Raw genomic sequence first — 27,877 nt, forward strand, 5'->3', positions numbered from 1 at the left:
CCCCCCTTTTTATGTGTTACTGTTTCAGATTAGTAATGTCTAGGAACATTGCTCTACAATGCTTAAAATGTTAACAAGTTTGATGTGATTAATATGTTAAAAACACAATAATAAAAATGAAACATCTGGAGGGCACCAGATTGAAAAAGGCTGTAGTAGCACATACAAAAATCTAGAATGGCTGTGTGTGTGTGTGTGTGTGTGTGTGTGTGCAGTATACAATAAAACAGGACATACAAGCACGTGGTATAAAAAGAGCAATCTTAGGTTTCTGCAAATAATTCTCTGTCCCTTTTAGCTGTTTTTTTAATCCAACACTTTATTTCTTTTTATACTGCTAAATTACCAAACATATCAAAGAAGTTAAAAACCTAAAAAAAGTTAAAAACTATATGATAAAATATTTTAAAATTAATAACCATTTTAAAGAGAGAAAATCTGACAATGGCATGAACTCCCTCAGAAGGTGGATAGGACTCCCATTTGTTGGAGGTTTTTAAGCAGAGGTTGGGTGGCCATCTGCCATGAATGCTTTAGTTGAGAGTTCTGCATTGCAGGGGGTTGATCTAGATGACCCTCAGGGCTCTTCCAACTCTCTGTTATGATGTGAAGCACCACACCATACATTTAAACACACATTCAAAATGCATGACTTCCTCCAAAGAATTATGGGAACTGTAGTTTCCTCCCTCACAGAGCTACAATTTCACATGTCCCCAGGAAGAGGGATTGATTGACAGTGGAATGGACTCCCTCAGAAGGTGATGGACTTTTCTTTGTTGAAGCTTTTTAAGCAGAGGTTGGATGGGCACTTGTCAGAGATTCTTTAGCTGGGATTGCAATATTGCAGGGAGTTGGACTAGGTGACCATTGGGCTCTCTTCCAACCCTACAATTCTATAATTATTAAGCCACTCTGAAAATACTGTAGCTCTGTGAAGGAAATAGGGGCCTCCCAACAATTCTCAGCACCCTTAAACTACAGTTCCCAGGATTCCTTGAGGGAATCCTGACTCAAATGGCTGGTGTGGAACCCTTTTTCATTTCACGTTTTAACCAAGAGACTTCTCTGCTTCCATGTGAGCCACTGCTTCTTTTTAAAACTGTTCTCAGTGCAGGAAACCACTTTGTGGTCCCTGAACAGAATTTAAATGAACCCAAAGCATTTCAAGGGATGGAGAACAGGACGCCGTTTATACCTCATAGAGGCCCTTGTTTTCAGGAAGGATTGCTGCGTGCGTCAGTGTCTGAAAAAGATGGATGGTGGGCAAATGAAATGCAGAGTTTAACGGAGAAATAATCATTTCCTATGAAAGCTAATGACTCCTCTGGAGGCCGCTACTAAGATTTATTGACCCAAGAGGTTAATATTGATCAAAGGCACGGCAAAGAAAATATTAGACCTTGAAAGAAGGAGAATCACGAGACGGAGGCCTCGCTGGTAACGATATATCTGGCTGTCAGCCTGGAGAGTGCTGGGCACATAATGGTAAAGGGAGTTTAATATGTCTACCGTGTTCCGCAAGCCCCATTTTGACTCTCCAATCCGTTATTTTATAGCTAACTCCTTCCCTTGCTCAGCTTCCTGATTAATCTGTTCTAAAGGGCCGCTCTCCAATTGCACCACTTGCTCGAGATGGGTCCTTTATATCCTCTTCGTTAATTTTTTAAAACTATAAATCGCCCCCCTAAAATGCCACCCTGGCTTTTGATTATGCCATTCCTTAAAAAAAGAAAGAAAAACACACATGGGTCAAACTTTCCCCACACCAACAAAGCACTTGAAAATTGCTAAGGGTCTTGATGGACCACTTAATGATATTCTCCCCCTGCCCGCCTTCGCAACTGTAGATGCTGTACGATTCTTTAGCTGTGATTCCTGTATTTCAGGAATCAGATCAGGTGGCCCTTTGGGATCCCTTCCAACTCTACAGTTCTATGATTCTATGAACCTCCTCTGGCCTACACACTTCAGATGAGGACAGGTCATTTGTTTCCATGGAGGTATTTCATGTAGGGAACAGAAGTTGCTCTGGTGGAGACTCAGGGGGGTGTGGGAAGATCCTCGCCTTGGGAGGAAAAGGAGACATCTTGTTCGGTCAGAGATGGCATATCATTGCTTCCATATGTCAGAAAATCGTCAACAGGTGATAACAGATCTTCCTTCATTTGAGACAGAAGCTCATCGCTGAAAGTCCCTTCGTCGCTTTGCAAAAGGCAGCTCTCAACTTGGGGTTCCTCCACAGGTTTGGGGGAACTAGAACCAGGCACTGCCACCCCAGATTCCTTTTTGCTTTGACTATGTGTTGCATTTTGATTTCCTTCTGCTGCCATATCTGTGGTTTCAGGGGAATGCAAACAGGTGCTATCCTCTTCATCGCCCAGCGATGCTCCAGTGATCTGTTCAGTAGCACCTTCACACAGCCTGCTGTTGCTGGAGCAACTTTCATCACCTGAATTTTCTGTATAACTTGTGGCACTCTCCAAAATGGACTGGGATTTGGAGGAACCAAGTGAATCCTGGAGCTGGTCAGTGATAGGATTCACACTTTTCAAAGACACTTTAGGTGCTTCTATTACAGGCTCGTGTTGGCTTTTAAATTTGGATGTGTTTCGATCTTCACCATCCCCTTCGGCTTTGCTGAGGGTTGATAAAGGGTCCTGACCCTCAGGATGCTGAAAGGCCAAGCTAGGTGAGGAAGTGCTCTTCTCTGGCCCAGCCCATATATGAAACAACATCTTGCCCTTGCTGTTTGCATGAGGCCACCGGTCTGAAACTCTGGAAGAGTTTGTGTCTTCTCTGGTCTCTGGTGTCTGTGCTTGAAAGAGAAGGGGTATTGGCCCTCCACTGTTTGATAATACCACAGAATCAGATTCACTCTCTGGCCTGCCTTCTGGGGCCTTTTCCTGGCTGTGCATAGGTGGCATGCCATCTTGATTTGAATGGGCACTCCAAGAAGCAGCTCGGAAGTGGTCTCTGCTGCCAGATGACAGCAACTCTCCATCCACACCAGTTTCTGCCTGTGACACAGCAGCGATTGTAGGAATCCTGTTGCCACTACAACTGTCAGGGGGCTGTTCCTGGAAGGCAAATTCCTCTGGCAGGCTCACATCCGTGTCTTGAGAGGAATCTTCCTCTTCGAAATCAGAGGCAGAAAGGGAGCTTCTGGAGATATTGACAAGAACTGCATGGGCCTTTAGAAATTCAGAACCAGACCTGGGACTCTCCAGCATTTGAGAAAAGCCAAATGATTTGGCAGAGGATGTTGCAGAAGACAAACTCCCTGGACTCCTGTCGGAGGCGGAACTACAAGGATTGTTATCTTCTTTGGGATTCTCTATCAGGCAAACGTTCTCCCTGCAATGCTCTTCCTCATTTTCCACATGATCTGGAAGGAAACAGAAGACAGGCAGTTCTTACTTGCTAGCTGATTTTATTTTATTTTTTTGAAAATTATTTTGTCACAAGTAACAATGCAAATGTTTGAGAGGTGCAGAAGAAAAATCAGCATGCCTGTTTGACATTACCTGGTTCACAACTTAAGGATGCAGAGTGGAGAAATGGTTATTGCAGAGAGAGAGAAACGATACTGCAAATATAAGGTCATGGTTTTGCGGAAGCACAACCAAGTGGTCAATAATACATCTGGAACACAACCAAATCCGGATAAAATAGGAAAAATTATGGCCAACCGGATGTCCCAGTGGGACAACTGCAGGCAGGATCTAAGCACAAGAACCCTCTGCCTCTACTGTGGCTTCAAGCAATAGGTATCCAAAAGCATTGATGCCTCCAAAGGTGGAGGTAGAGCATAGCCATTATGGCAAGTAACCATCAATACTCTTCTCCTCCATGAATTTGTCCAATCCTCTTTAAGCTATCCACATTGGTAGCCATCACTACCTCTTGTGGAAGCAAATTCAATAGTTTAACTATGAAGGACTTTCTTTTATCCATCCTGAATCTTCCAACACTCTCCATTGGAGTTCTCGTATTATGAGAAAGCGAGAAAAAGTTTCCTCCATCCACTTTCTCCATGCTGTGCATCGTTTTATAAACTTCTATCGCATCACCTCTTGCTCATCTTTTCTCCAAAGTAAAAAGTCCCAAATGCTGTAAACTTTCCCCATCACAAACACATCCTGCAATGTGCCCAAGAAGCACCTTTTCTATCCTTACCTGTGATCTCCAAACCACCAGGCTCTAGGATGAGACCTACAGATCCTTCCCTGGAAGAATTCAGGTGCTCAGCCTCTTGACACCCCAGCTGTGGCTTCCAGCCAGGGGATGCTGCTGCCATCACTTGATCCCTGTGTGATAACACTTTCCCACACTTAGTGCCAAGGCTGCATACAGAGAGAGGGCGACAAATCAATTGTGGGGTTATGGAATCATAGAACTGTAGACTAGATCATCTAGTCCAAACCCATGCAATGTGGGAATCCTAGCTACTACTAGTCCTGTGCCCAGTTATCATAGCTAACAACCATTGAGAGGCCTCTATATGCCAGTATTTGGTTACTGTAATTTGTTCCATGTGGGGTTTCCCTCGATCCAGAGGCTGCAGTCAGTGCAGAATTCTGGCCTTATGAAGGAATGAAGATTTGTCAGCACCTGTGCTCAGAGAACTGGACTAGTTATTGATCTGCTACCGGGCCAAGTTCAAGGCGTTCCCATTAGTATACAAAGCCCTTAAGAATTAGGGACCAGTTTACCAACAAAATCCCCTTACCCCACATGTGCCCACTCAACTGCTTTGATCGGTGGAACTGGCACTTCCACAGGTGCCCCATAATCCCTGTTCTGCGTTTGCAATTACATGAATCTTTTAGTGCAGCAGCACCTACACTTTGGAACTCCCTGCCTATTGATATCAGGCGGGCACCTTTCCTGTATTCCTTTCAATGCCTGCTCAAAACATTCTTGTTTAGACAAGCATACCCGGATGCTTAGAAAGTGGGTGTGAATTTTCACTTGTTTTAATATTTTAACTACTTGTATTTTTAAAGTATTTAATTTTTTCCTTGGTCTTCTTGTTTCATCTTTGTCAGCTGCTTTGAGGGTTCCCCTCCCACACATAATCAAGTGGTATATAAATCTCATGAAATAAATGAGTCGTGAAATAAATGAGTTACGGAAACGGAATAAGGCGTCCAAACACTTCCAAGGACAGTGTGTTTGCGGTGGAGCTGGGTTAGCCATCTTTCCCCATTCCTCGCCCCATCAACAAGAAGCAAAAGTGAAGGCAGCCATACTTTCGACAGGCCCGGCTGACCTATAATCAATAGTGACGTGACTTATAGATCAGCTCCATGCAAAGATTTATTGGAGAGCCTTTCCATTAAGAAAACATGCAGCCTTCCGCTGGCTCCCAATGCTTGGTTTATGGGAACTGACAGTACATGAAGGGTTTGCGGGGGTAGGATTTGTGGTGGGCTTGTGGAGCAGAGAGGGTGGGCAACACCTGCAGCCTCCCCACTGGAACATCGTAAAGTGCCCTTAGCACTTGCTCAGTGTCACACAGGCAGGCCCTCCTGACTTGACCTGTTCTGGGGAGCCAGTGAGAGGCAGAGCCAGAAAATGGAGAAATGGACAGCCCTTGCATGGGATCAGACCAACGGTCCATCTCTCCTGGCATAAGAACGTAAGAAGAGCCTGCTGGATCAGGCCAGTGGCTCATCCAGAAGGGGAAAACCATGCACAACATCCTGAGCTCCTGGTGCTAGATATACATGGGTAGGCAACCTAAGGCCCAGGGGCCGGATGCGGCCCAATCGCCTTCTCAATCTGGCCCACGGACGGTCCGGGAATCAGCATGTTTTTACATGAGCAGAATGTGTCCTTTTATTTAAAATGCATCTCTGGGTTATTTGTGGGGCATAGGAATTCGTTCTCTCCCCGCCCCTGCCCCCCCCAAAAAAGATAGTCCGCCCCCCCCCCCCCACAAGGTCTGAGGGACAGTGGACTGGCCCCCTGCTGAAAAAGTTTGCTGACCCCTGGACTAGAACTAAAACAAATAAATAAAATTAAGTAAATAAGTAGCGCATAACAATGGGGAGTTTTTAACCTAAGTTCTTGTCCACTTGACAGCTCAGACCAGCGGCCACTTTTAAGCAAAAAGGAAAAAAAAGGAGGGTTTGTCTTTTCATTCCTTACATGTTGTAAGCCTCATCCTGGAGTCGTCGTTGGCTGCTTCTGCCTCCTGCACTCCCTGAAGATGCTACACTGAAGGATCCTGGACCGGAGGTCTCCTTCTTGCCCCCTTCCTCCTCCTCCTCCTTCCCAAGCACAAGAGCTCTTTCAAAACAGGCTGGTTCTCCAGCATCCTGAAATGGGAAGGGAGAGAATTTATTTTGAGGGGAATAAGGCTGAGGTTCCTGCATTGCAAGGGGTTGTGCTGAGACTACCCTTCCTTGGGGGTCCCTTCAACTTCTCCAATTCTATGAGCTTGGAAGATGGTGGCTTCTCCTTCGTTGGAGGCTTTTAAACAGAAGTTGGATGGCCATATAATCCTCGTCCTGCATTTGCAAGAATTCAATCTTTTAGTGTGGCGATCTTTGGAACTCCTTGCCTGTTCATATCAGGCAGGTGTTTTCCCTGCATTCTTTTCAGCACCTGCTAAAAACATTTTGTTTAGGCAAGCCTGTGTTTAGAAAACTGATGTGAGTTTCAATCCATTTATTACTATTTTAACTTTTTGAAAGTCTCAAATTATTGTCATTCATTTTTTTGTAAACGGGCTGATATTTTTGTTTTGTTTTACGATTAGGTGATGTATGAAACAAACAAACAAACAAATGTGAAATTAGCATCCTGCAAAGAGCAGGAAGGGAGAATCCCCGATGGGTCCCTAACATTAGTTAGGTACAGAGGTTCTGTCTTTAAAGCAGTATATTTATGCTCATTTTTCACTGTATTCATGACCATTTGAAAAAAAGGTGCACAATTTTTCCAGGGACTGGAGTGGAATAATGTTGGTAATAATGTTGGTCATAAAGTGGTCTCCACTCCACAGCTGGTGTTTCCCTGGTTAAAACAAATCAACCTGCATAAGGTAAGTATCTTTTTAGCATCAGGTGAATATCTTTTTATTTTTTATTTTCTGGGACCTGTTTAATCGTTTTAATCTTTGCTGCCTGCTTTTAATTTTTGATACTGGTTTTTTCATTTCATTTTTATTTTTCCAAATCAAATAACAGTGTGGTGTGATGGTTTAGAGTGTTGGGTTATGGCCTGAGAGACTAGGGTTCGAATCCCCACTCAGCTATAATAATTTTATTTTATTTTATTTTATTTTATTTGTTTCCTGCCAGGCTCAGAGCGGCTAACATCATGAAAACAATACAATAATTAGACATCAATTAGAATCATAGAATCATAGAGTTGGAAGAGACCACAAGGGCCATCGAGTCCAACTCCCTGCCAAGCAGGAAACACCATCAGAGCACTCCTGACATATGGTTGTCAAGCCTCTGCTTAAAGACCTCCAGAGAAGGAGACTCCACCACACTCCTTGGAAGCAAATTCCACTGTTGAACAGCTCTTACTGTCAGGAAGTTCTTCCTAATGTTTTGATGGAATCTTCTTTCTTGTAGTTTGGATCCATTGCTCCGTGTCCGCTTCTCTGGAGCAGCAGAAAACAACCTTTCTCCCTCCTCTATATGACATCCTTTTATATATTTGAACATGGCTATCATATCACCCCTTAACCTCCTCTTCTCCAGGCTAAACATGCCCAGCTCCCTTAGCCGTTCCTCATAAGGCATCGTTTCCAGGCCTTTGACCATTTTGGTTGCCCTCCTCTGGACACGTTCCAGTTTGTCAGTGTCCTTCTTGAACTGTGGTGCCCAGAACTGGACACAGTACTCCAGGTGAGGTCTGACCAGAGCAGAATACAGTGGCACTATTACTTCCCTTGATCTAGATGCTATATTCCTATTGATAAAGCCCAGAATTGCATTGGCTTTTTTAGCTGCCACGTCACACTGTTGGCTCATTTCAAGTTTGTGGTCAACCAAGACTCCTAGATCCTTTTCACATGAGATGGTTGGATAGTGTTCTCGAAGCTACCAACATGAGTTTGACCAAACTGCGGGAGGCAGTGGAAGACCAGACTCATGTTTGTAGCTTCGAGAATACTGTCCAACCATCTCGTCCTCTGCTGTCCCCTTCTTCTTGTGCCCTCCATCTTTCCCAACATCAGGGTCTTTTCCAGGGAATCTTCTCTTCTCATGAGGTGGCCAAAGTATTGGAGCCTCAGCTTCACAATCTTTCCTACCAGTGAGCACTCAGGGCTGATTTCCTTCAGAATGGATAGGTTTGATCTTCTTGCAGTCCATGGGACTCTCAAGAGTCTCCTCCAGCACCATAATTCAAAAGCATCAATTCTTCGGCGATCAGCCTTCTTTATGGTCCAGCTCTCACTTCCATACATCACTACTGGAAAATCCTCATAGAGTTCTATGAGGATTACCAAAGGAGGGGGTCAGGCTGTGCCAAAGGCCTGGTGGAACAGCTCTGTTTTGCAGGCCCTGTGGAAATATGTCAAGTCCCGCAGGGCCCTAGGCTCTTGTGACAGAGCGTTCCACCAGATCGGGGCCACAGCAGAAAAAGCCCTGGCTCTGGTTGAGGCCAGCCTAACCTCTCTGTGGCCCAGGACCTCCAAGATGTTTTCGTTTGAAGACCATAAGGTCCTCTGTGGGACATACCAGGAGAGGAAATGTAGAATATCAGCCGCCCTGAAGGGGGGCCCCTTTCATAACCCCCAAATCATATATGGCTTAGAAATGAGTGGGAAGTACAAGCCCCATACCTGGCTGGTGGGATCCGTTGTCTCACTCATTTCGCCAGATTCTTTTGCAGGGATGGTTCCGCCAAGGAGCTGGTTGGTGGGAGGGGACCTTAGGCCAGAGACCTGGTGCCCCTGGGGGGGAAGGCTGCCAGCAGATGCCTTAGGCTGGAGCCCTAAAGAAAGAACATACGAGCATCAGAAGAGTCTTCTGGATCAGGCCGAAGGTGGCCCATCTAGTCCAGCCCCCTGTTCTCAAGCAGGACCAAGTGCAAGAGCACCCTCCCTTCCTGTGGCGTCCAGTAACTGGCATTCTGAAGCATTGCTGCTTCCAGTCATGGAAACAGAGAATAGTCACGGTGGCTAGTAGCCCTCAATATTCCCTTTCAAAACCACCTGTCACTGCCTCCTGTGGCAGGGAGTTCCACAGTTTAACTATGTGCTGTGGGAAGAAGGGCTTTCTTTAGAATCTACCCAATAATATTTGTGTTTGGCAGTCATCAGGTGGTGGCTTTTCTTGTCCTGTTCTGACATTTGCCTACGTAATGCCCTCCTCTCCCTTACGCATGTGATCATGAGTGTTTTAGAGCACAGAGAGTCTCGCGTTAACTGTCTGAAGTGTCACACGCCCTATTTAACTCTCAGGAGGGGCAGTTTGCATCTCAAGGTATTACAGTGGTGCCTCGCAAGACGAAAATAATTCGTTCTGCGAGTCTTTCCGTCTTGCGATGTTTTTCGTCTTGCGAAGCACGGTCCGTCGCAACTGCGCTTCTTCAAGCGGCTTTTTAAAAAAGCGCAAGACGTTTTCGTCTTGCGAAGCAAGCCCATAGGGAAATTTGTCTAGCGAAGCAACGCAAAACCGAAAAACCCTTTCGTCTAGCGAGTTTTTCGTCTTGCAAGGCATTCGTCTTGCGGGGCACCACTGTATTCAAAAACCACTCTCCAGCCCCAGTCTGCTAAATTGCTTCTCGCTGACACCCTTGCAGGGTTTTAGCAAAATCTAACAAAATTCCTAATTAAGATAAGCAATGGAGGAAGAGAAGATTAGTGTTTTTTCCCCCCAAATTTTAGGCCGGACAGCAGTCTGTTCCATCAATGGCAAATTCTCTGCCCTGTTTTAAAAACAGTGTCAGCAATAATCACTTAATCCAAATTCATGAGGCTGCACTTTTAAAAACATCGCAAAACAAACTGCCTTCTATCTATCACCACTGGCCCATCTAGCTCAGCATTACCTGCACTGACTGGCAGCAATAGCTCTGTGGGTATTCCCAGCCCTACCTGAAGCAACCATAGGGGATTGAATCTGAGACTTTCTGCACGCATTGGCCTTCTGCAGCAGAGCAACGCCCCATACCCTACAAATAAAGATTATAGTCCTCATGGTTCTGGGGAAAGGGCTGAAGATGCTGGAACTGAACCTGCAAATCAGGTGTCTTGTCATGGAGTTGCAGCTGCAGCAGGACTCTGCTCCAGGGATGGGAGGCTATTGCTCTCTGTTTGGGATAAGTGGGTGGTTTAAACCAGGGGTAGGCAACCTAAGGCCGGGGGGCCGGACACAGCCCAATCACCTTCTCAATCCGGCCCGCACACGGTCCGGGAATCAGCGTGTTTCCACATGAGTAGAATGTGTCCTGTTCTTTAAAATGCATCTCTGGGTTATTTGTGGGGCCTGCCTGGTGTTTTTACATGAGTAGAATGTGTGCTTTTATTTAAAATGCATTTCTAGGTTATTTGTGGGGCATAGGAATTCGTTCATTCCGCCCCCCCAAAAAAAAATATATACCGTATTTTTTGCTCTATAAGACTCACTTTTTCCCTCCTAAAAAGTAAGGGGAAATGTGTGTGCGTCTTATGGAGCGAATGCAGGCTGCGCAGCTATCCCAGAAGCCTGAACAGCAAGAGGGATTGCTGCTTTCACTGCGCAGCTGTCCCTCTTGCTGTTCTGGCTTCTGAGATTCAGAATATTTTTTTTCTTGTTTTCCTCCTCCAAAAACTAGGTGTGTCTTGTGGTCTGGTGCGTCTTATAGAGCGAAAAATACGGTAGTCCGGCCCCTCGCATGGTCTGAGGGACAGTGGACTGGCCCACGGCTAAAAAAGGTTGCTGACCCCTGCTTTAGAACCTTGCCAAAGGCACTACAGTATTTTATATCACCTTGTGCTTAACTAGTAAGAGAACAGCGCTCTCTTGTGGCATAAAAAAGACAGTGGAGCCCCTCCAGGGGGGCACATATTACTGTATAGCTTGCGTTAGGGGAGAACAGTAGTTTAAGAGGCACCTAATGAGTTCAGATATTGGAACTTTGGAACTCCCTGCCTCTTGATATCAAACAGGTGCCTACATTGCACTCATTTTGGTGGCTACTAATAACATTCCTGCTTAGACAAGCCTGTCCGGATGCTTAGAAGGTTTAAACTATGGTTGCAAAAAAAAATATTGATAATTTGTTTTATCTCTTTGTATACCTCTTTGAGCTTTTGATTTGTTTTACAATCAAGCAGTATATACCTTTTATGAAGTAAATATAAAAATAGAAAATATATGCTGTCTTAATTAATACTTTATTTCTCCTCTTTGCTGTATGAGTTTGATAATTCACATGTGATTGCTGCATTGCAGGGGGTTGGACTAGATGACCATTGGGATCCCTTCCAACTCTACAATTCTATGATCTACGTGCCTTTACAAATTGTCTAGGGGCAATAATAATAATATGTCTTTTTTCATTCTAAGGTCCGGCACACAAAGAAATGTCTCAGATGATGATTGCAGGGTCCAAGTCAGTTCATATGGAAACAGAGGGTCCTGAAGGGATTGGGGTCATATGTAGGTCAAGAGCATCACTTTGAATTGGGCCTGGAATCTAATTGGTAGCCAGCACAGTTTCTGAACCGTCTTCAAGGGCAGCCCCACCCCACTTCTACGCAGCAGTCTAGCCTAGAAGTCACCAGAGAATAGACACCAGAAATTAGTTGTGACTAGCTTAGGTGTAGCTTGGACACCCGACAAAGTTGGTGGAAGGCACTCCATGTCACCGAAGAAGGGAGGGAGAGAAGAAAATGTTTGGGAAGAGCATCTCCTCACCCTGAATCTTCCCATGATAGGGCTTCTCTCTGGGGTCTTCCATCCTGAAATTCTGGTGGGGGGCTATGCAGGTTTCCATCAAAGGGCTGGTTTGTGGCCTGATATAAACAGAAAGGGAGAAACATAAGCTGCATTTATTTATTTGCTGGCCATACTGATTAAAAGAGGGACGCGGGTGGCGCTGTGGGTAAAACCTCAGCGCCTAGGGCTTGCCGATCGCATGGTCGGCGGTTTGAATCCCCGTGGCGGGGTGAGCTCCCGTCTTTCGGTCCCAGCTCCTGCCCACCTAGCACTTCGAAAGCACCCCTAAGTGCAAGTAGATAAATAGGTACCGCTTTCTAGCGGGAAGGTAAACGGCGTTTCCGTGTGCTGCGCTGGTGCCGGATCGCCAGAGCAGCTTCGTCACGCTGGTCATGTGACCCGGAAGTGTCTTCGGACAGCGCTGGCCCCCGGCCTCTTAAGTGAGATGGGCACACAACCCTAGAGTCGGACACAACTGGCCCGTATGAGCAGGGGTACCTTTACCTTTACCTTACTGATTAAAAACAAAGACCCTTTGGCAGTCAACGTAAAATGAAATATTTCTATGAAAAATCGCAATAATAAAAATTATTTGGAAACTAGGGGATGTAAGCAATCAATCAAGTAGTGCATACATTTTATTAATTAATATGAAATCAATATATCAATCAGGTTCCTCTCCAATAACTAAAGAGAGGATTTGTTTCTAGTATGAGAGAGAACAAGACAGCTACTCCTCCAGAAAGCAAGGGAAAGTGATTACTTTCTGACTTTAGCATTCCACACACACTCAGCATAGAAACATAGAATTGCAGAGTTGGAAGAGACTCCCAAGGGTCATCTAGTCCAACCCCCCCCCCCCTGCAATGCAGGAATCTCAACTAAAGCATATCAGACAGGTCCTCTGCTTAAAAACCTCCAGCGAAGGATGGCCCACTGCATTCTGAGGTTTTAATATGATGAAAATAATAAAAATAATAAATTTTTCATTTGTTGTTCTGCCTTCTCTGGCCCTGCCCACCACTGGCAGGTGGCCCCAGAAGGCTTCTGAGAAGACAATGTGGTCCTCAAGTTGAATAAAGTTCCCCCCTGACCATCCCTGTACAGAAGACAGAAGAGCATCTGACATTCCTGGCAGAGATACCAAGGCCAAGTCTTGGAAGCCCCAGGGAACCTCTTCAAAGACTTGACTGCCAAGCTGAGCTAAAAGGATTAGAGGGAAATGTGTGAAAAAGCTAATAATAATAATAATAATAATAATAATAATAATAATAATAATAGACATTTTATGGAGCTCCAAGAAAAGGGACAGAACAGCAGCAGATAGAAGGGAAGTGTTTTTATATCATCCACAATTAACTAGTAAGAGAACTTAAAAGGAGAATAAGAAGGAGCTCTCCCACTGAGCTATGACTCCCTAAAATAAAGTAAGACTCTATTTCTCATTTTTGCTGAATCAAACAGGGAACACAGGAAGGCACCAGCCCTACCTAGGGATGCATTTGGGGACTGAATCTGGGACCTCCTGCATCTGGGATGCTCTGCTACTGCAACCCCCCCTTTGTTGATGGTAAAGGAGCAGGGTGCCATGGCCTCCCGCTCTCACCCCCCTGCTCCCAAAGAGAGAACCTTAATACCTCTAATCTCTCATCCCAAAAGGATGAGGAGTTCAGAAGAGACAAGGTAATCACACTGATTGGGGAAAATAAAACCCAGCTCAGCCTTTTCTGTCTGGTTTCTGTACGTTGTCTCCCAAGCCAGGTCAGCCACAGCAGAGGATCTCTTCCTGCATCTGGACAGAAAGGAGTTTCCTGGGACTGAAGACCCCCAGCTGTTGCTGTCTCCCCTTTTTGTGGGGGAGAAGGAATAATAACCCAACCCCCTGCAATGCAGGAATCACAGCAGAGAGACCAGGAAATTCAGAGTTGTGCCAACAGAGCTCAACTGAAAGAAATGGAAACCATACGGATTGACCACAGGATCTATCCCAACCTCTTCTTCTCATGCAGCTGCCCCAAAGGGAAGTCCCTGAGCAGCTATGGGGATCCTTTGGCGCACCCAACTGGCATGGCTTTTGCATGGGCTGGCAGTGCCACCCTGTGGTCAACTGTAGAACTGCTCTTCTTTCTTTATTGCATTTATAGCCCCCCCTTTTCTCCAGTGAGTTCAAGAGTGGTGGTGATTAGTCCTCTTCTCTTCAGGGAGTCCCCACAACAACCCTGTGAGGTAGGTTAGGCTGAGAATGAGTGACTTGTCCAAGTGAGCTTCATGGCTATGTGGGGATTTGAACCCTGCTCTCTCCCAGGGTCCTAGTCCTCATTTAATCCCCAGGGTGGGTTAGGCTGAGAGGCAGTGACTGCCCCCAAGGATACACAGTGAGCTTCATGGCTGAGTGGGGAATTGAACCCTGCTCTCCCAGATCCGACTCTGATACTCTAACCACTACACAACACTGCTCCTCTTCTCTGGGTTCATATTAAAACACCCACACAAGCAGGCATCACACAAAGCCGAGCTTTCCAAATTGTGTGTTACGACACATGTGTCAGCTGCACTGTGTAGTTGTGTTGTGTGAACGCTCCCCAAGCTCCTCTCAGGGCCGGAAAGGGGTTAGTTTAACTTCCTGCATGCTGGTAAAGATGAATTACTGTGTCGTGAAATGATGCATGTGTTAAAAGTGTGAGAAGTTTGGAAAGCTCTGCCATAAAGGAACTGTTCATGAACAGAAAGTCACTGTGCATCCCAAAATCCTTGGACTACCATTTGCAGAAGCTGAAAGACGGAAAGGGGCTCTCCGGTAAACTGGAGCACCCAAAATCCTTTTTTAAGATATTTGCATTTTGCATTTGGCAAGGAGAGTTTAGAACATAACAGCATAAAGAGAGCCCTGCTGGATCAGGCCATCTAGCCCAGCATCCTGTCCTCACCGTGGCCCCCAACCACATGCCCCCAATGGGAAACCCAAAAGCAAGATCCGAGCGCAAGAACTCATCCCTCCTGTGGTTTCCAGCAACTGGCTTTGAGAAACATTGCTGCCTCCATCTGTAGTGTCAGAGCACAGCCATCGTGCCTAGTAGCCATTGATAGCCCTCCCCTCCATGGATTTGTCTAAACATTTTAAATCCATTCATGTTGGTGGCCATAACTGCCTCCTGCAGCAGTGACTTCCATAGTTTAACTCTGTGCTGCATGCAGATTAGACCAATTCATGGAGGAGGAGAGTGCTCTGGATGGCTACAAGCCACAATGGCTCTGCTCTGCTTCCACAGTCAGAGGTAGTACCGGTTGCTGGAAGTCACAGGAAAGGAGAGGGCTCTTGTGATTGGGTTCTGCTTGCAGGTTTCCTGCAGGCACCTGGCTGGCCACTGTGGGGACAGAATGCTGGACTGGCCATTGGCTTGGTCATGCAGGCTTTTCTTGCATTCTGATGGGGCACCACAGCAGCAGTGAAGGTCCATGAGGGTCAGGAGGTGCTTACCTTCGGGTGAGGAACTGCAGGTGTGGTGTGGGAGCTGAGGCACCTGGCGTCTCGGGGGAGGGTCCTCTTTGAGGTTCCCTACTTGCAAGAAAACCTTTAGAAGAAAAGGAAGGATTATGTATGGACGGCTTTAAGGCCTGAGACCCAAGCTCAGTTTTTTCACAGTGAGGATGACGTCTAGGTGTCAAATGGGTTTTAATAGGTAAGAATCGTAGAGTTGGACGGGATCCAGAGGATCACCCAGTCTAACCTTCTGCAATGCAGGAATGTGCAGCTGTCCCATGCGGGGATCAAACTCACAACCTAGGCATTATCAGACCCACACTCTAACCAACTGGGCCACCTTCAGAGAGGATATATTAGTTGCAATTTATCCCTCCAGGAACCCATGTGTGTGGGTTAAAGAGAGTTTTTAAATCCCATCCTTGGCAGCAAAATTAGAAGTATAGGAATTAGGCTACAAAACCTCTTCTTGAGCAAGTCCAGCAACAAAGTAAGCTGGCTTCCACCTTTCTTACCCCTCTAAGCAAAGAAATCAGACAACAGACTATGATTACTAACTCAAGAGTCTTGCATTGGTCTTCAGCTACAGCAGCAATACAAACAATGCAGGTAAAATACTAATATTTACAGTCAAAACAGTTTCAGGCTTTTGCTTGGGAATGGAGCAAGCATAGAGCATGTCTGGTTGAGGAGAGAGTAAAGGGAGGAAACAGGAAGTTACATATTGAGTGCTGGGATAGCTCAGTTGGTAGAGCAGGGACCAGCAACCCAGGAAACGCCTCAGCTCACCTTTCCACCTTCCCTTGATGTTTTTTGCACTGGCTGCATGTTGCTCTTCCACCTCAGAGGAAAGATCCCTCTGCGGTCCCTCACCATGAACTCTGGCAATGGACAAGAAGGCCCAGATCCTCTCCATGGCAGCCTGGGTTGCTACTGCTGCTGCTCCTTCTGGAAGGAGAGAGTTCTCCTGAGCATGCAGTGATGGATTACGGAAATAGTTGGGCTCCCAAAAGGCATTTTCACATGCTGCAGGTGGAGCCTCAGGCTTTGAGGTGGCAGAAGGTCCCTCTGACAGCGATGGGGGTCCCGTTGGCCACCCTTGGTCCCCTGAAGATTCAAGTGGCCTGTTTCTGGCCCTCAGCCTTTTTGTCTCATTTTCCAGCCGTTCACTGAGGCTCCTGGCGAGAAGGCCAATGGCTCTGACTTTCTCTTGTTTGCTTCTGTGGGGAGAAAGTCTGGACAGTTCCGATGGGGCAACGTCCAGGTCCCTCAGCCTTAGAGGGCTGTGACTAACACTAGTGTGAAACAAATCTGAGCTTTCGGTCACTTCTGCTGTCTTGGACGCCTCTGGGCACTCCTCACTGACAAGACAAAAGAACCAGAAAGGAAGGAAAACATTATTCAAAAACCCCAAAATAGCACTAGTTGCTTCAATCCTATCCCACTCCTCAGCACCTGGGAGCAATGGCAACCATCTTACCTGGGAAACCCCACCTCACCCCTCAGAAGAGCACGTGATGTTTGGCGGACCCAATGTGAGACTTCGGGTTCCTGAAATGGAAAAGAGCATCCACTTTGCAAAAATGCTGGAATTATTTTATAGGGCGGGCTTTCCCCCACCTGGTGCCCTCCAGTTAGAATCTCATTTCCTGTCATTGGTTCAGGTCCTCCCTTCCAGAGCAGCAGAAAACAAGCTTGCTCCATTTTCCATGGGGCAGCCCTTTAGATATTTGAAGATGGCTATCATATCTCCTCTCAGTCTCCCTTTCTTCAGCCTACCCGACTCCCTCAGCCATTCCTCTTAAGGCTTTGTTTCCTTTATCAGCTTGATCACCCTCCTCTGTCCACATTCCCATTTGTTAATATTCTTCTTAAATTGCAGCACCCAGAACTGGACTGAGTACCCCAAGTGTGGTCTGACCAAAGCAGAATAAAGCAGTACTATGACTTCCTTTGATCTGAACACCATATTTCTGTTGCTGCAGCCAAAAGTAGTATAGGGGGGGGGGGTTGCTGCTGCTGCATCACACTGTAGACACAAGTTAAGCTTGTGGTCTACTAAGATCCGTAGATCCTTTTCATAAGTCCTACTGGCAAACCAGGTGTTCCCCCATCTTATATTTGAGCAGCTAGCTATTCCTGCCTACATTTGTCCCTATTGAAATTCATTTTGTTAGTTTGGGCCCAGTTATCCAATCTGTTAAGGTCATCTTGAATCCCAATTCTGTCTTCTCTGGCATTAGCTACCCCTCCCAGTTTGCTGTCATCTGCAAATTTGATGAGCATCCCCTCAATTCCTTCATCGAAGTCATTTATAAAGACATTGAGGAACACTGGGACCCGGACAGAACCCTGCTGCATTACCCTTTTTTGCTGCTCTCTCTTGGACTTTTGAATTACAGCTCACCAACCACTCTTTCCACCAATCAAACACACATCTTATATCCTTACCGGGCTCCAGTGACTCTTGCCGTACTTCGTGGACGCACTTCCCCGGTTGAACTTCCCACCCACTTCTTCCTCTGTGTAAGCCTTTCTCCTCCTGCTTCTGCTGAAAGCTTCCTTCTGCTTCCTCTCCACCTCTTTTAGCCTCCTCTTCCTTGACTCCTGCGCCTCCCTTAAAGCTCGCTTTTCTTCCTGGGCCATCTTTCTCCTTTCTGCCATCTTCTGCACCATAAATTCCCGTACCTCATCAATATTGTAGGGGATCCTCTTCCTCTGTCCATCCAGCCTGGGCTGGTTCTCCATTTGGGAGGTCTCCTTCACCCTCCCCTTGCGGATGGCCGAGAGTATTGTGGGGCACATCCACCCAGTGTCTGCAGATGCACTGTGGACCTTGGGGGAATCCTTGGTTTCCATCCCATCGGAGCAACCTGCTTTACCCTTGCTTCCAGTTTGCCTTTGCAGATTTCCTGCCTCCCTTTCTAGATCTGGATATTCCTGGCTCCTGCAGCCTTGGCAGATTTTGTTCAATCCTGCAGCACCATCTGCTTCTCCAGCTTGTGCTATTCCTCTCTCCATGGCATGATCTTTGCGGTGCGTGCCACCTCTTCTTCCTAAAGAGCTTTGTTCTACCTGGGACATGGTCAACAAACCTTTTTCTGGTTCTGTGGAAAGCATAAGAACATCAGAAGAGCCTGTTGGTTCAGGCCAATGGTCCAGGTAGTCCAGCATCCTGTCCTCACAGTGGCCAAATACCCTTAAGAACCTGGGAATCAAGACAGACTGCCTCTGGAGCTGTCAGTTCCATAAGAATCATCACTCCAAAGGGGGCCCATCCTGCCCTCACCATGGCCAACAAACAGGACCCACTTTCTCTTTCTCTGGTTTCCAGGAACTGGGTTTATTTTGTTAAACCACCAGTTAACAACGAGGCAGCAATGCAACAAACCATGCTTGTTTCAGTGGAGATCTATTTTCACAATTATTTTTAAAGCTTTGCTCTCAAGAAATGGGAGTGGGGAGGAAATGTCAAAAGAGGACATACCTGGGGTGCCCTTTGCTGCCATCCATAGAGAGCTGCTGTCCCCCGGCCTTGGGTATTTCTGGGGTTGGCCCAGGATCCTCCTGGCCAGCTTCTGGCCTTCCCTCCAGGCAGAAGGACCAAATAAATGGGCTCCTAGATTAAACACAGCAGGAAAAGGGTCTTTGAGGAGTGAGACACTCTCCAGACAGCTGCATTTGCATCTGCAAAAACTCTGGAACTCCCTTATTGACATCAGGCAAGCAGCTTCACTGTAAAATTTTCAGCACCAGCTAAGAACAGTTTTCTTTAGACAAGCCTGTCCAGGTGTTTAGAAAGCTGATGTGAATTAGAATCTATTTTCACACTATTATTAACTCTTCAGATGTACTAAATTATCGTTGCTACAGATAGTTTTATTTTTTATCCTTTTTTGTAAATCATTTGGAGGGTTTCTTCTAGGATCAAGCAGGGCTGTGAACAACGTAAGAATAGCCTGCTGGATCAGGCCAGTAGCCCATCTAGTCCGGCCTCCTGTCCTCACAGTGGCCAACCAAATGCATCTTGGGAAACCTGCAAGGAGGATTCAAGCACAAGAGCCCTCTCCCCTCCTGTGGTTCCCAGAAGCAACTGGTATTCAGAAGCATTGACCATAGAGGCAGAGTAGAGCCTCCTGGCTAGTAGCCATCCTGAATTCTATTCCTTGTTTAAAGCTCTCCTTCACTGGAGGTTTTAAGTGGATGATGGATGGCCATCTGTCAGGGATTCTTCAGCTGTGATTCCTGCATTGCAGAGGGCTGAATTAGATGACCCTTGGGTGTCCCTTCCAACTCTACAATTCTAGGATTCTTTGCCCACCTACCTGAGTCTCCTTTCCCGTTCCTCCTTCCCATGAATAGATGAATATTTTACAGCCAGTGTGGCTTAATTTTTCATTAACTACTTCAAATCACTAATTCATCATGGTGCTAAGCGCTTTGCCTCTGACCTCTGACCTCCCATCCATCTCACCACTGACAAACGATGAAAGGGACCTTCCTGAGGACTGATGCTGACAGTTCCCTTGATGAATGTGGGTGGCAGCAGCCCTCCCTGCAAGGGAGGCACACTAGTCATTTTTCAGGCCACTCGTTAAAACAAAGCAGGAGGGAGGAGGAAATTATTGTCTATTTCATACATTTTAAATAGGGTTCAGCAAGCAAAAAGCGCCCTCCGCTGATGGAGCAGGAACAGGGGATAAGTTTACAAAGTTATGCCTGGCACAGAGAAAAAAAATAGATAGAGAAAAGTTTTCTTTCCTGTCTCATAACACCAGAACTTGTAAGCATCCAATGAAGCAGAAAGTTGGAAGGTCCAGGATGGATAAACGAAAGTCGTTCTTAGTTAAACTGATGGGCCACCAACTTCAATGGCTTTAAAATAGGACAGAAAAAATTCACGGAGCAGGAAAGGTTAATCAATAGCTAACCCTCATGAGAGAGCCCATGTGGAGGATGGAGTGGTTAGAGTGTTGGTTGGGAAACTAGGAGAGCAGGGTTCAAATCCTTCCACATGCACATGAAGCTCACTGTGTGGCCTTGGGACAGTCACTTTGCCTCTCAGCCTAGTCACCTTGCAGGGTTGTTGTTGTTGTGGGGATTAAATGAGGGGGGACATGCTTGTGTTGGGAAATAACTGGGGAATACCAGTTAAGTCCTGCAAAAGAAAAAAAAAAGGCTGGCTGGCTGCATGGATTCAAAAAGCATGAAATGCAGGAATGAATGAATGAATGAAGAATTGGTCCAAGCAGCACTCACACAGTCCACCATAACTTTACCTCTCTTTTTCTGAGACATCTCAAGGGGAGTAATCATGTGCGATTTGCGCCTCTTCTCCTTTCCTGACGTTCCTCTGCAGCCTTCACCAGTGAGAAAAGTCACATGATACATTAAACTCAGATTTTGACAATGCACCACAAAACCACAAATAAATATATATTGGGGGCGGATTCTCCAGCAGCCAAATCCTGCTATCACTTGGACATTCCAGCACCTTCTTTCCATCAAAGAGTTCTGGGAACTGTAATTTACCTCATGTTGTCCTGCAATTGTATACATACAATTGTGTATCATCTGACCCGTCTACTGCAATTATTAAGTTTGCAGGTGACACCATCATAATGGGTTTAATAACAGGTGGAGACGAATCAGCGTATAGAGGGGAGGTCCAAAAAATATCTACATGGTGGCTAGGGAACAACTTGCACCTTAATATCGGCAAGACAAAGGAGATGATGTTGGACTTTTGGAGGAAGAGAGGAGAACTAGCCCCGCTGTACATCAGAGAGGGCTGTGTGGGGAGAGTCTCTTCCTTTAAATTCTTAGGAGTTTATCTCAGTGAAGACCTTACTTGGAAAATCAATACAACTCAGGTGGTGAAGAAAGCCCAACAGAGACCCCATCTCCTCAGAGCATTGTGAAAGAACAATGTCAATCAAAATTTGATGATCTCCTTCTACAAGTCCACAATAGAAAGTGTACTTTCATACTGCATCACGGTGTGGTACACTGGTTTGACATTAACTTGTAGGAAGTGCCTACAGAGGGTGGTGAATACAGCACAAGATATTATGGGCTGTCCCGTGAATCTGCTGGATGAGATGGAAGAACATTGCCTCAGGAGAGTGAGTTAAATTCTCAGGGGTGATTCACACCCTGGCTGGCACTTTCTTGATCTCCTGCCCTTAGGCAGAAAATATAGAAGTATGATTAGTTGTACCAACAGGGTAAAGAACAGCTTCTATCTGTGGGCTGTTAGGCTGCTGAATAAAAATATAACAACAGGGCAACTGACTTTCAGGTTTGGTGTGTGTGTGTCAATAAACGAGGGGAAATAAGACTAAGAGAGCTCAGTGGGGGGTGCTCATGTAATCTCACTGTATACAAGTTGTACAAGTGATATTAAAGTATTTCAATTTCAATTTCAATTCCGAGCAACCATCAGCAGATTACAGTGCCCAGAATTCTTTGCATGGGGAAATGTGCTTTGAATGTGCACACAGCCTTTATAAGTGAACTGGTGTAACATTAACAATAATGTTGACAAACTGTGCAAATTCCTGCGCAAGACAGCTATTAGCCATGGTGGCAGAGCTTTATCAGAAGCAGTGGTCCTTTGAATACCAGTTACTTGAAGCCACAAGAAGGGAGGCTGATCATGTGCTCGCATCCTGCTTGTGGGCTTCCCATAATGGGCATCTGGATGGCCATTGTGAGAACAGGAGCCTGGACTAGATGGGGCCCCTTGGCCTGATCAACCAGGGCTCTTCGGGTGCTCTTGTGAAACCTCCAGGCCAAGAGGCAACCTATCCATAGCTGTCAACTGTCCCTTATTTGGCGGGAAATTCCCTTATCCCAGCGCCGTGTCCCGCTGCTGTCCCTTATTGATGATGTCCCTTAAATTTCCCGGGTTTCAAAGGAAGCAGCTCCTCTCCTTCCCTCCTTGCCAGCCAGGGAGGAGGGAGGCTCCAGCTGTGTTGCTTGGCTGCGTTGCTCACCCAATAAGGAGTCTAAGAACGACCGGTGGGGTGGAGCTTGCATGCCTTGTGCCGATCAAATCAGCCGCATTGCCTGGGGACTCGCCTTTGCTCAGCACTTCCCAGCGAAGAAGTGATGGTGGTTTTCCTTGCTGCACCCCCTTTACGGGTTGCTGCACTGTGGGAACCACCACTTGAGGCTTCGTTTGGCTGCTGGGCTAGCTGGGCTTTCTGCCTTTGGCTGGGGAGCTGGTTGACTAAAATCCCTTATTTTGGCTGCTGGTCCCTTATTTTCAAATCTGTAAGTTGACAGCTATGAACCTATCTGGATTCCTAGGTTGTTAGAGGCATTCGACCACTGTGAGAACAGGATGCTGGACTAGATGGGCCATGGACCTGATCCAACAGGCTCTTCCTATTCTCTTAATAATAATCCTTTGCAGGGATTTCTGCACTGCAGGAAGTTGGACTATATGATCCTGGTGGTCCCTTCCAATGCTACAATTCTGTGATTCCAAAGCAACTAGCTGTGTTAACTCACCTTCAGAAGCTGGATCTAGAGTGTCAACGATGTGGGCAGCCGGCTTGCCAACCTTCCTCTTGAGAGTCCTTGTGCCCAGAGTGGGGGCACTCCCCCCTCCCAGGGCACGGACAAGACACCGCCGTTGCTGCTCCAGTATCCGCTGCTGCAACTCCTGCAGCTTCTTGTCTGGAGGGGACTTGCTTTTGAGAGCCTCCAACAACTTCTGAGCAATATGGCCATGTCCTGGGATGCTGGCTTTAGATTTGGCCAGGTGGCTTCCACCCTCCACCCCCCAGCCTTCAGCTGGGGGGACCAAGGAAGATGGATGGAGCTCCATGGACCCCCTTCCGATGGATGGATCTTGGCAGGATGGGAGTCTCGTCGAGAGGCCAGCCTCTACCCCAGAGTCACAGGATCCAAGGTCCCAATCCTGGGTGAAGGGGTGTCTTGTCCATCCCAAAGGAATCCTCCTTCAGCCTAAGGGAAAAGCCAGGAGGGTCATTGCAGAGTCCCACCCACCCATTTGCAGGAAAGAGGAATCCAACAGGTGTAGCTTCCCAGGCAGGTAGGAGCAAGGAAAGGAGCTGAGGAATTCAGAGCTGGCCCTGATGTTTGACTGCTGAAGGGGAGGTCAAGGTTGCTCTCTGCCCAGACTGGTGGTGGGAAGCAGAAGCTCTGAGACCCTTAGCACCATTCAAAACTTCATTAAACACAATGGGTAGAAGGGGAAAGGATTAGTTTCTGAATTGTATATATATATTGCTTAATGTAAATTATGGATCTATGGAACCGCTTAAAAGAAACGGGAGTTGGATATTGGCACACAAATTGTTCCTGAGGATTGCAATAACATTTCAGAACTGCAGCCATTAAGGTCTGTTTCCAGTTTTCTTAGGGAAAACTCCTTGAAATCACTACACAGATGGTACTGCATTCCTTTGCAAATGTAAAAAAAAAAAAAAATATGTTTTCTTCTGTATTACCTTATTGTTGGAGGGATTGCAATAAACTTGGTACATAGAGCCATAGAATCATAGAATTAGAAGGGAACTCAAGGGTCATCCAGTCCAACCCCCTGCAATGTAGGTTTTCATTTATTGTGTGGGAATGTCAATTTGTGCAAAATTTTTGGAATTTAATTTTGACAGAAATTATAACTATTACCAAAGACACTATTGTTTGTTGTCCAAAATCAGCGTGACTGAATATTTTTGATGATACCAATATAGATATATTGTCAAAATAATTGGTCATATACCGTATTTTTCCGTATATAAGACTAGGTTTTTTCCTTTAAAAAGAATGTCAAAAACCAGGTGTTCGAGAAGGCAGAGCTCTATATATTAAATATAATATTTGTCAGCGAACTGCCATTAGTGCCGGAGGGAGAGAGCAAAATCCAGAGGGATTCCAGAGAGCGTCCCGGGATTGGGAGGAGCAGCCCATCTTCTGGGGAAGAGAATCAGCATAGCACCAGTGGAGAAGGGGGGCAGATGGGGGAAGCGGCGAGGCGGTCCCATGACTCCTTGCCGGGGACCAGCGGGGAGAGTAGAGGTCCTCCGCTGCCTACGCCCTCCTTGCGCAGAAGGCTTTCGCGCAGAGAGAGTAGGAGGAGACCAGGCGTCAAAGAGCTTCTTTGCTGGAAGAAGTTTAAGAAACGCCCACTGACGGATTCTGCCAGCGACTGAGACAGCCACGGGTGAGTGGCTGTCCGGACAGAAAAGGTTCACTCAGGCAACCCAGCCAGGTGTTGGCACTGGCTTACGCACGAGCAACCCCTAGAACCACTACAATATTGTATAAGTAGAGAGTATATTTTTTACCATATATATGCTGGCATCTGCCTATCTTGGGAGACAATGGAACACCCGCCATATATATATATATATATATATATATATATATATATACTTTCGTAGATTTTCACGGGTACAGGAATGCAGGTTTTGGTGTCTTCGGGTGTCTTCCCGTGTAAGAGTCGGGGTGTCTGTGCGACGTTTCGACGAGGTCTCACTCGTCATCTTCAGGCTGGTGCTTTCGGCTTCTTGTTACTGGAACAGAGGCTGTTCCAGTAACAAGAAGCCGAAAGCACCAGCCTGAAGATGACGAGTGAGACCTCGTCGAAACGTCGCACAGACACCCCGACTCTTACACGGGAAGACACCCGAAGACACCAAAACCTGCATATATATATATATATATAGTATATTGTATATATACTAAGTATACATAATAAGACCCTGTGTAGTGTAGTGGTTAGAGTGTAGGGGTAGGACCTGGAAAAGACCAGGGTTCAAATTCCCATTCATCCATGAAACACACTGGGTGATATCTTGGGCCCGTAACTCACTCTCAGCCTAACCTCCCCACTCCCCATTTTATCCTCCAAAGGCCAAGGGAGCTTCATGGCCAAGCGGGGGGATTTGAACCCTGTGCTCTCCCAGGTCTGAGCTTACGATGGAAGGGTTCACAGCATTAGCACCCCTGAAGGTAGCAGGCTTGGATTCAAGCAGAAATCAGACGTGGCTCTGTCTCCCAGCTGCCCAGCCTGCAATCTCACACAACTCTACTCCCAACTGTGGCTTTTGTCCTTCTAACTACCAGGCAGTTGAGGGAGGAGGGACCCACCCGTTAATCATCTGGCACAGAGCCACTTCCTTGGTTACTTTAACTACCAATATTTAGTCCATTACCTTGCCAGGAAGCTAGCCTGGCTATTCCAGAAATTACATCAGTACTGGATCCAGGAATTAGAAGGGGGCTCAGGCTAGGGATACCAATCTGAATAAAACATGGGGTGCAGGTAAACCCCATCCCACATAATTGATCACATGCCACAGCAATACCCATCAACTTGGGGGAGGCCGGCCCCCTCAAATTTTTTATTGGGGGGGAGCAGAAGGGACCTTGGTCCCCAGGAATTGGCTCCTATAGGTCAGGCGTACAGTCTAATACCCTCCCCAAATAAATAACAATATTTTGAAACAACAGACAGGCAGAGACTCATAAATAAATAAATAAATGGGATTTCCTTGTGAGTTACCTGCCTCTTGGGATGCGGGTGGCGCTATGGGTTAAACCACAGAGCCTAGGACTTGCCGATGAGAAGGTCGGTGGTTCGAATCCCCGTGACGGGGTGAGCGCCCGTTGCTCGATCCCTGCTCCTGCCCACCTAGCAGTTCGGAAGCACGTCAAAGTGCAAGTAGATAAATAGGTACCGTTCCGGTGGGAAGGTAAACGGCGTTTCCGTGCACTGCTCTGGTTCGCCAGAAGCGGCTTAGTCATGCTGGCCACATGACCCAGAAGCTGTACACTGGCTCCCTCGGCCAATAAAGCGAGATGAGCGCCGCAACCCCAGAGTCGGCCACGACTGGACCTAATGGTCAGGGGTCCCTTTACCTTTACCTTTTACCTGCCTCTCACCAGGACTTCCTGCTGCAGGATTTGGCTAACATTTCATGCCTGGTTCAGCAAATGCATTTCAGGATCTGTCTCTCTGCAATGCTATGGACTCCTGCAAGAGGCAGGGGTGGCTTGCCTATTTAGATGGCTTTTTAAAATTAATGGAGGAGCGGACTATTGATGGCTACAAACTAGGCATGATAGCTATCCTCTGCCTCCATAGTCTGCAGGAGGGCAGAGGGCTCTTGTGTTCTGGCCCTGCTTGCTGGTTTCCCACAATGGGAATCTGGTTGGCCACTGTGAGAACAGGTTGCTGGGCTGGATGAGCCCCTGGCTAGATCCAGCAGGCTCGCCTTATGCTCTTAACAGTTAAAACAGATAATAGATTCATAGAACTGTAAGGGCTCCAAGGGTCACCCTTTAAAAAACTGATAAAATAAAGATTTACTTGCAGGTTACCTGTCTCTCGCTGTGATTTCCTGCTTCAGGATTCGGCTAGCATCGAATGTCCTGGATCAATGAATGTGTCTTGGGATCCCTTCCTCTGCATATGTGGAGAGCATATGTGGGGCATTTCATTGCTTTTTCTCTGCTGGCAACAGGCAACGCACGCCTCCGGTTTATGTTTTCCCTGACAGCAGCTGTGTGTATCAACACTTGCCTGCCTGGGCTTGCCAGTCCCTGGCACTTCCTTCTGTTGGAAGGAGAGAGGAGGAGGAGGACCTTGGCAGCATGCAGAGTCAAGCCTGCACACCTCCCTCTCTGCTGCTCTCTTGTCCCAGTTTATTGCTCCGGGAATAGACATTCCACAAAGCTTAATGTTAAACTGTGGAACTTCCTCCAGCAGGAGGCAGTGAGAGCTACCAACCTAGATGGCTTTAAAAGGGGGATATTGGGTTAAACCACAGAGCCTAGGGCTTGCTGATCAGAAGGTCGGCAGTTCGAATCCCCGCGACAGGGTGAGCTCCCGTTGCTCGGTCCCTGCTCCTGCCCACTTAGCAGTTCGAAAGCACATCAAAGTGCAAGTAGATAAATAGGTACCACTCCGGCAGGAAGGTAAACGGCATTTCCGTGCGCTGCTCTGGTTCGCCAGAAGCAGCTTAGTCATGCTGGCCACATGACCCGGAAGCTGTACGCCGGCTCCCTTGGCCATTAAAGAGAGATGAGCACTGCAACCCCAGAGTCGGTCACGACTGGCCTAATGGTCAGGGGTCCCTTTACCTTTACCTATTGACGGCCCACTTCGTCTATGCTCTGCCTCCAAGGTCGGAGGCAGCAATGCTTCTGGGTACCAGCTGCTAGGAATCGCAGGAGGTGAGAGGGCTCTCCTGCTCAAATACTGCTTGTGGGTCCCCCCCCCTAAGGGGCATCTAGCCCTGCAACGCAGGAGCCACAACTAAAGCATCCCTGACAGGTGGTCATCCAACCTCTGCTTAGAAACCTACAGTGAGGGAGACTCCACCACTTTCGGAGACCACAAAATCACAGAACTGTAGGGTGGGAAGGGACCCGCCAAGGCAGGAATCCTAGCTGGCCCAGGCTGGGGAAACGGCGGCCACCTGCGGCGAGGTCCCTGTGCGATCAGCAGTACAGCAGGCTA

General features: G+C 46.9%; 1 protein-coding gene across 3 annotated transcripts; it reads right to left on the reverse strand.

Annotated features, from left to right (window-relative positions):
* Positions 1–301: 301 nt before the first annotated feature.
* On the reverse strand, positions 302–26,999 carry CCDC187 (coiled-coil domain containing 187). 3 transcript variants are annotated; one of them, XM_082208144.1, is made up of 14 exons: positions 26,737–26,999; positions 22,894–23,352; positions 20,655–20,735; positions 20,450–20,533; positions 18,863–18,994; positions 17,827–18,476; positions 16,856–16,926; positions 16,165–16,736; positions 15,373–15,466; positions 11,874–11,971; positions 8,813–8,964; positions 6,157–6,326; positions 4,180–4,346; positions 302–3,388 (listed from the first exon to the last, which is right to left on the reverse strand). In XM_082208144.1, the coding sequence occupies exons 2-14, from the start codon at positions 23,210–23,212 to the stop codon at positions 2,043–2,045; spliced, it is 3,936 nt and encodes a 1,311-aa protein (XP_082064270.1). In that variant the 5' UTR covers positions 23,213–23,352; positions 26,737–26,999; the 3' UTR covers positions 302–2,042. The 3 variants fall into 3 exon arrangements, with proteins under 3 accessions (XP_082064270.1, XP_082064269.1, XP_082064271.1); XM_082208143.1 differs by having other exon boundaries at positions 17,827–18,482; positions 22,894–23,575; positions 26,737–26,998; XM_082208145.1 differs by lacking the exon at positions 20,450–20,533 and having other exon boundaries at positions 17,827–18,482; positions 26,737–26,996.
* Between the last annotated feature and the right edge of the window lie 878 nt (positions 27,000–27,877).

The sequence above is a fragment of the Podarcis vaucheri genome (assembly GCF_965113315.1).
Source record: "Podarcis vaucheri genome assembly, chromosome: Z".
In the NCBI taxonomy this organism is placed as follows: domain Eukaryota; kingdom Metazoa; phylum Chordata; class Lepidosauria; order Squamata; family Lacertidae; genus Podarcis; species Podarcis vaucheri.

Bases quoted from the DNA above. Each gene is read 5' to 3' on its own strand.
- CCDC187 (XM_082208143.1), bottom strand. From the start codon at position 23,212: ATGGAGCTCCATCCATCTTCCTTGGTCCCCCCAGCTGAAGGCTGGGGG. The intron at 16,927-17,826 runs GTAAGGATATAA...TTTCCATTTCAG, and splicing joins GCAAGAGTCACTGGAGCCCG to GAACCCGAAGTCTCACATTG. The intron at 16,737-16,855 runs GTAAGATGGTTG...TTGTCTTGTCAG, and splicing joins GGTGAGGTGGGGTTTCCCAG to TGAGGAGTGCCCAGAGGCGT.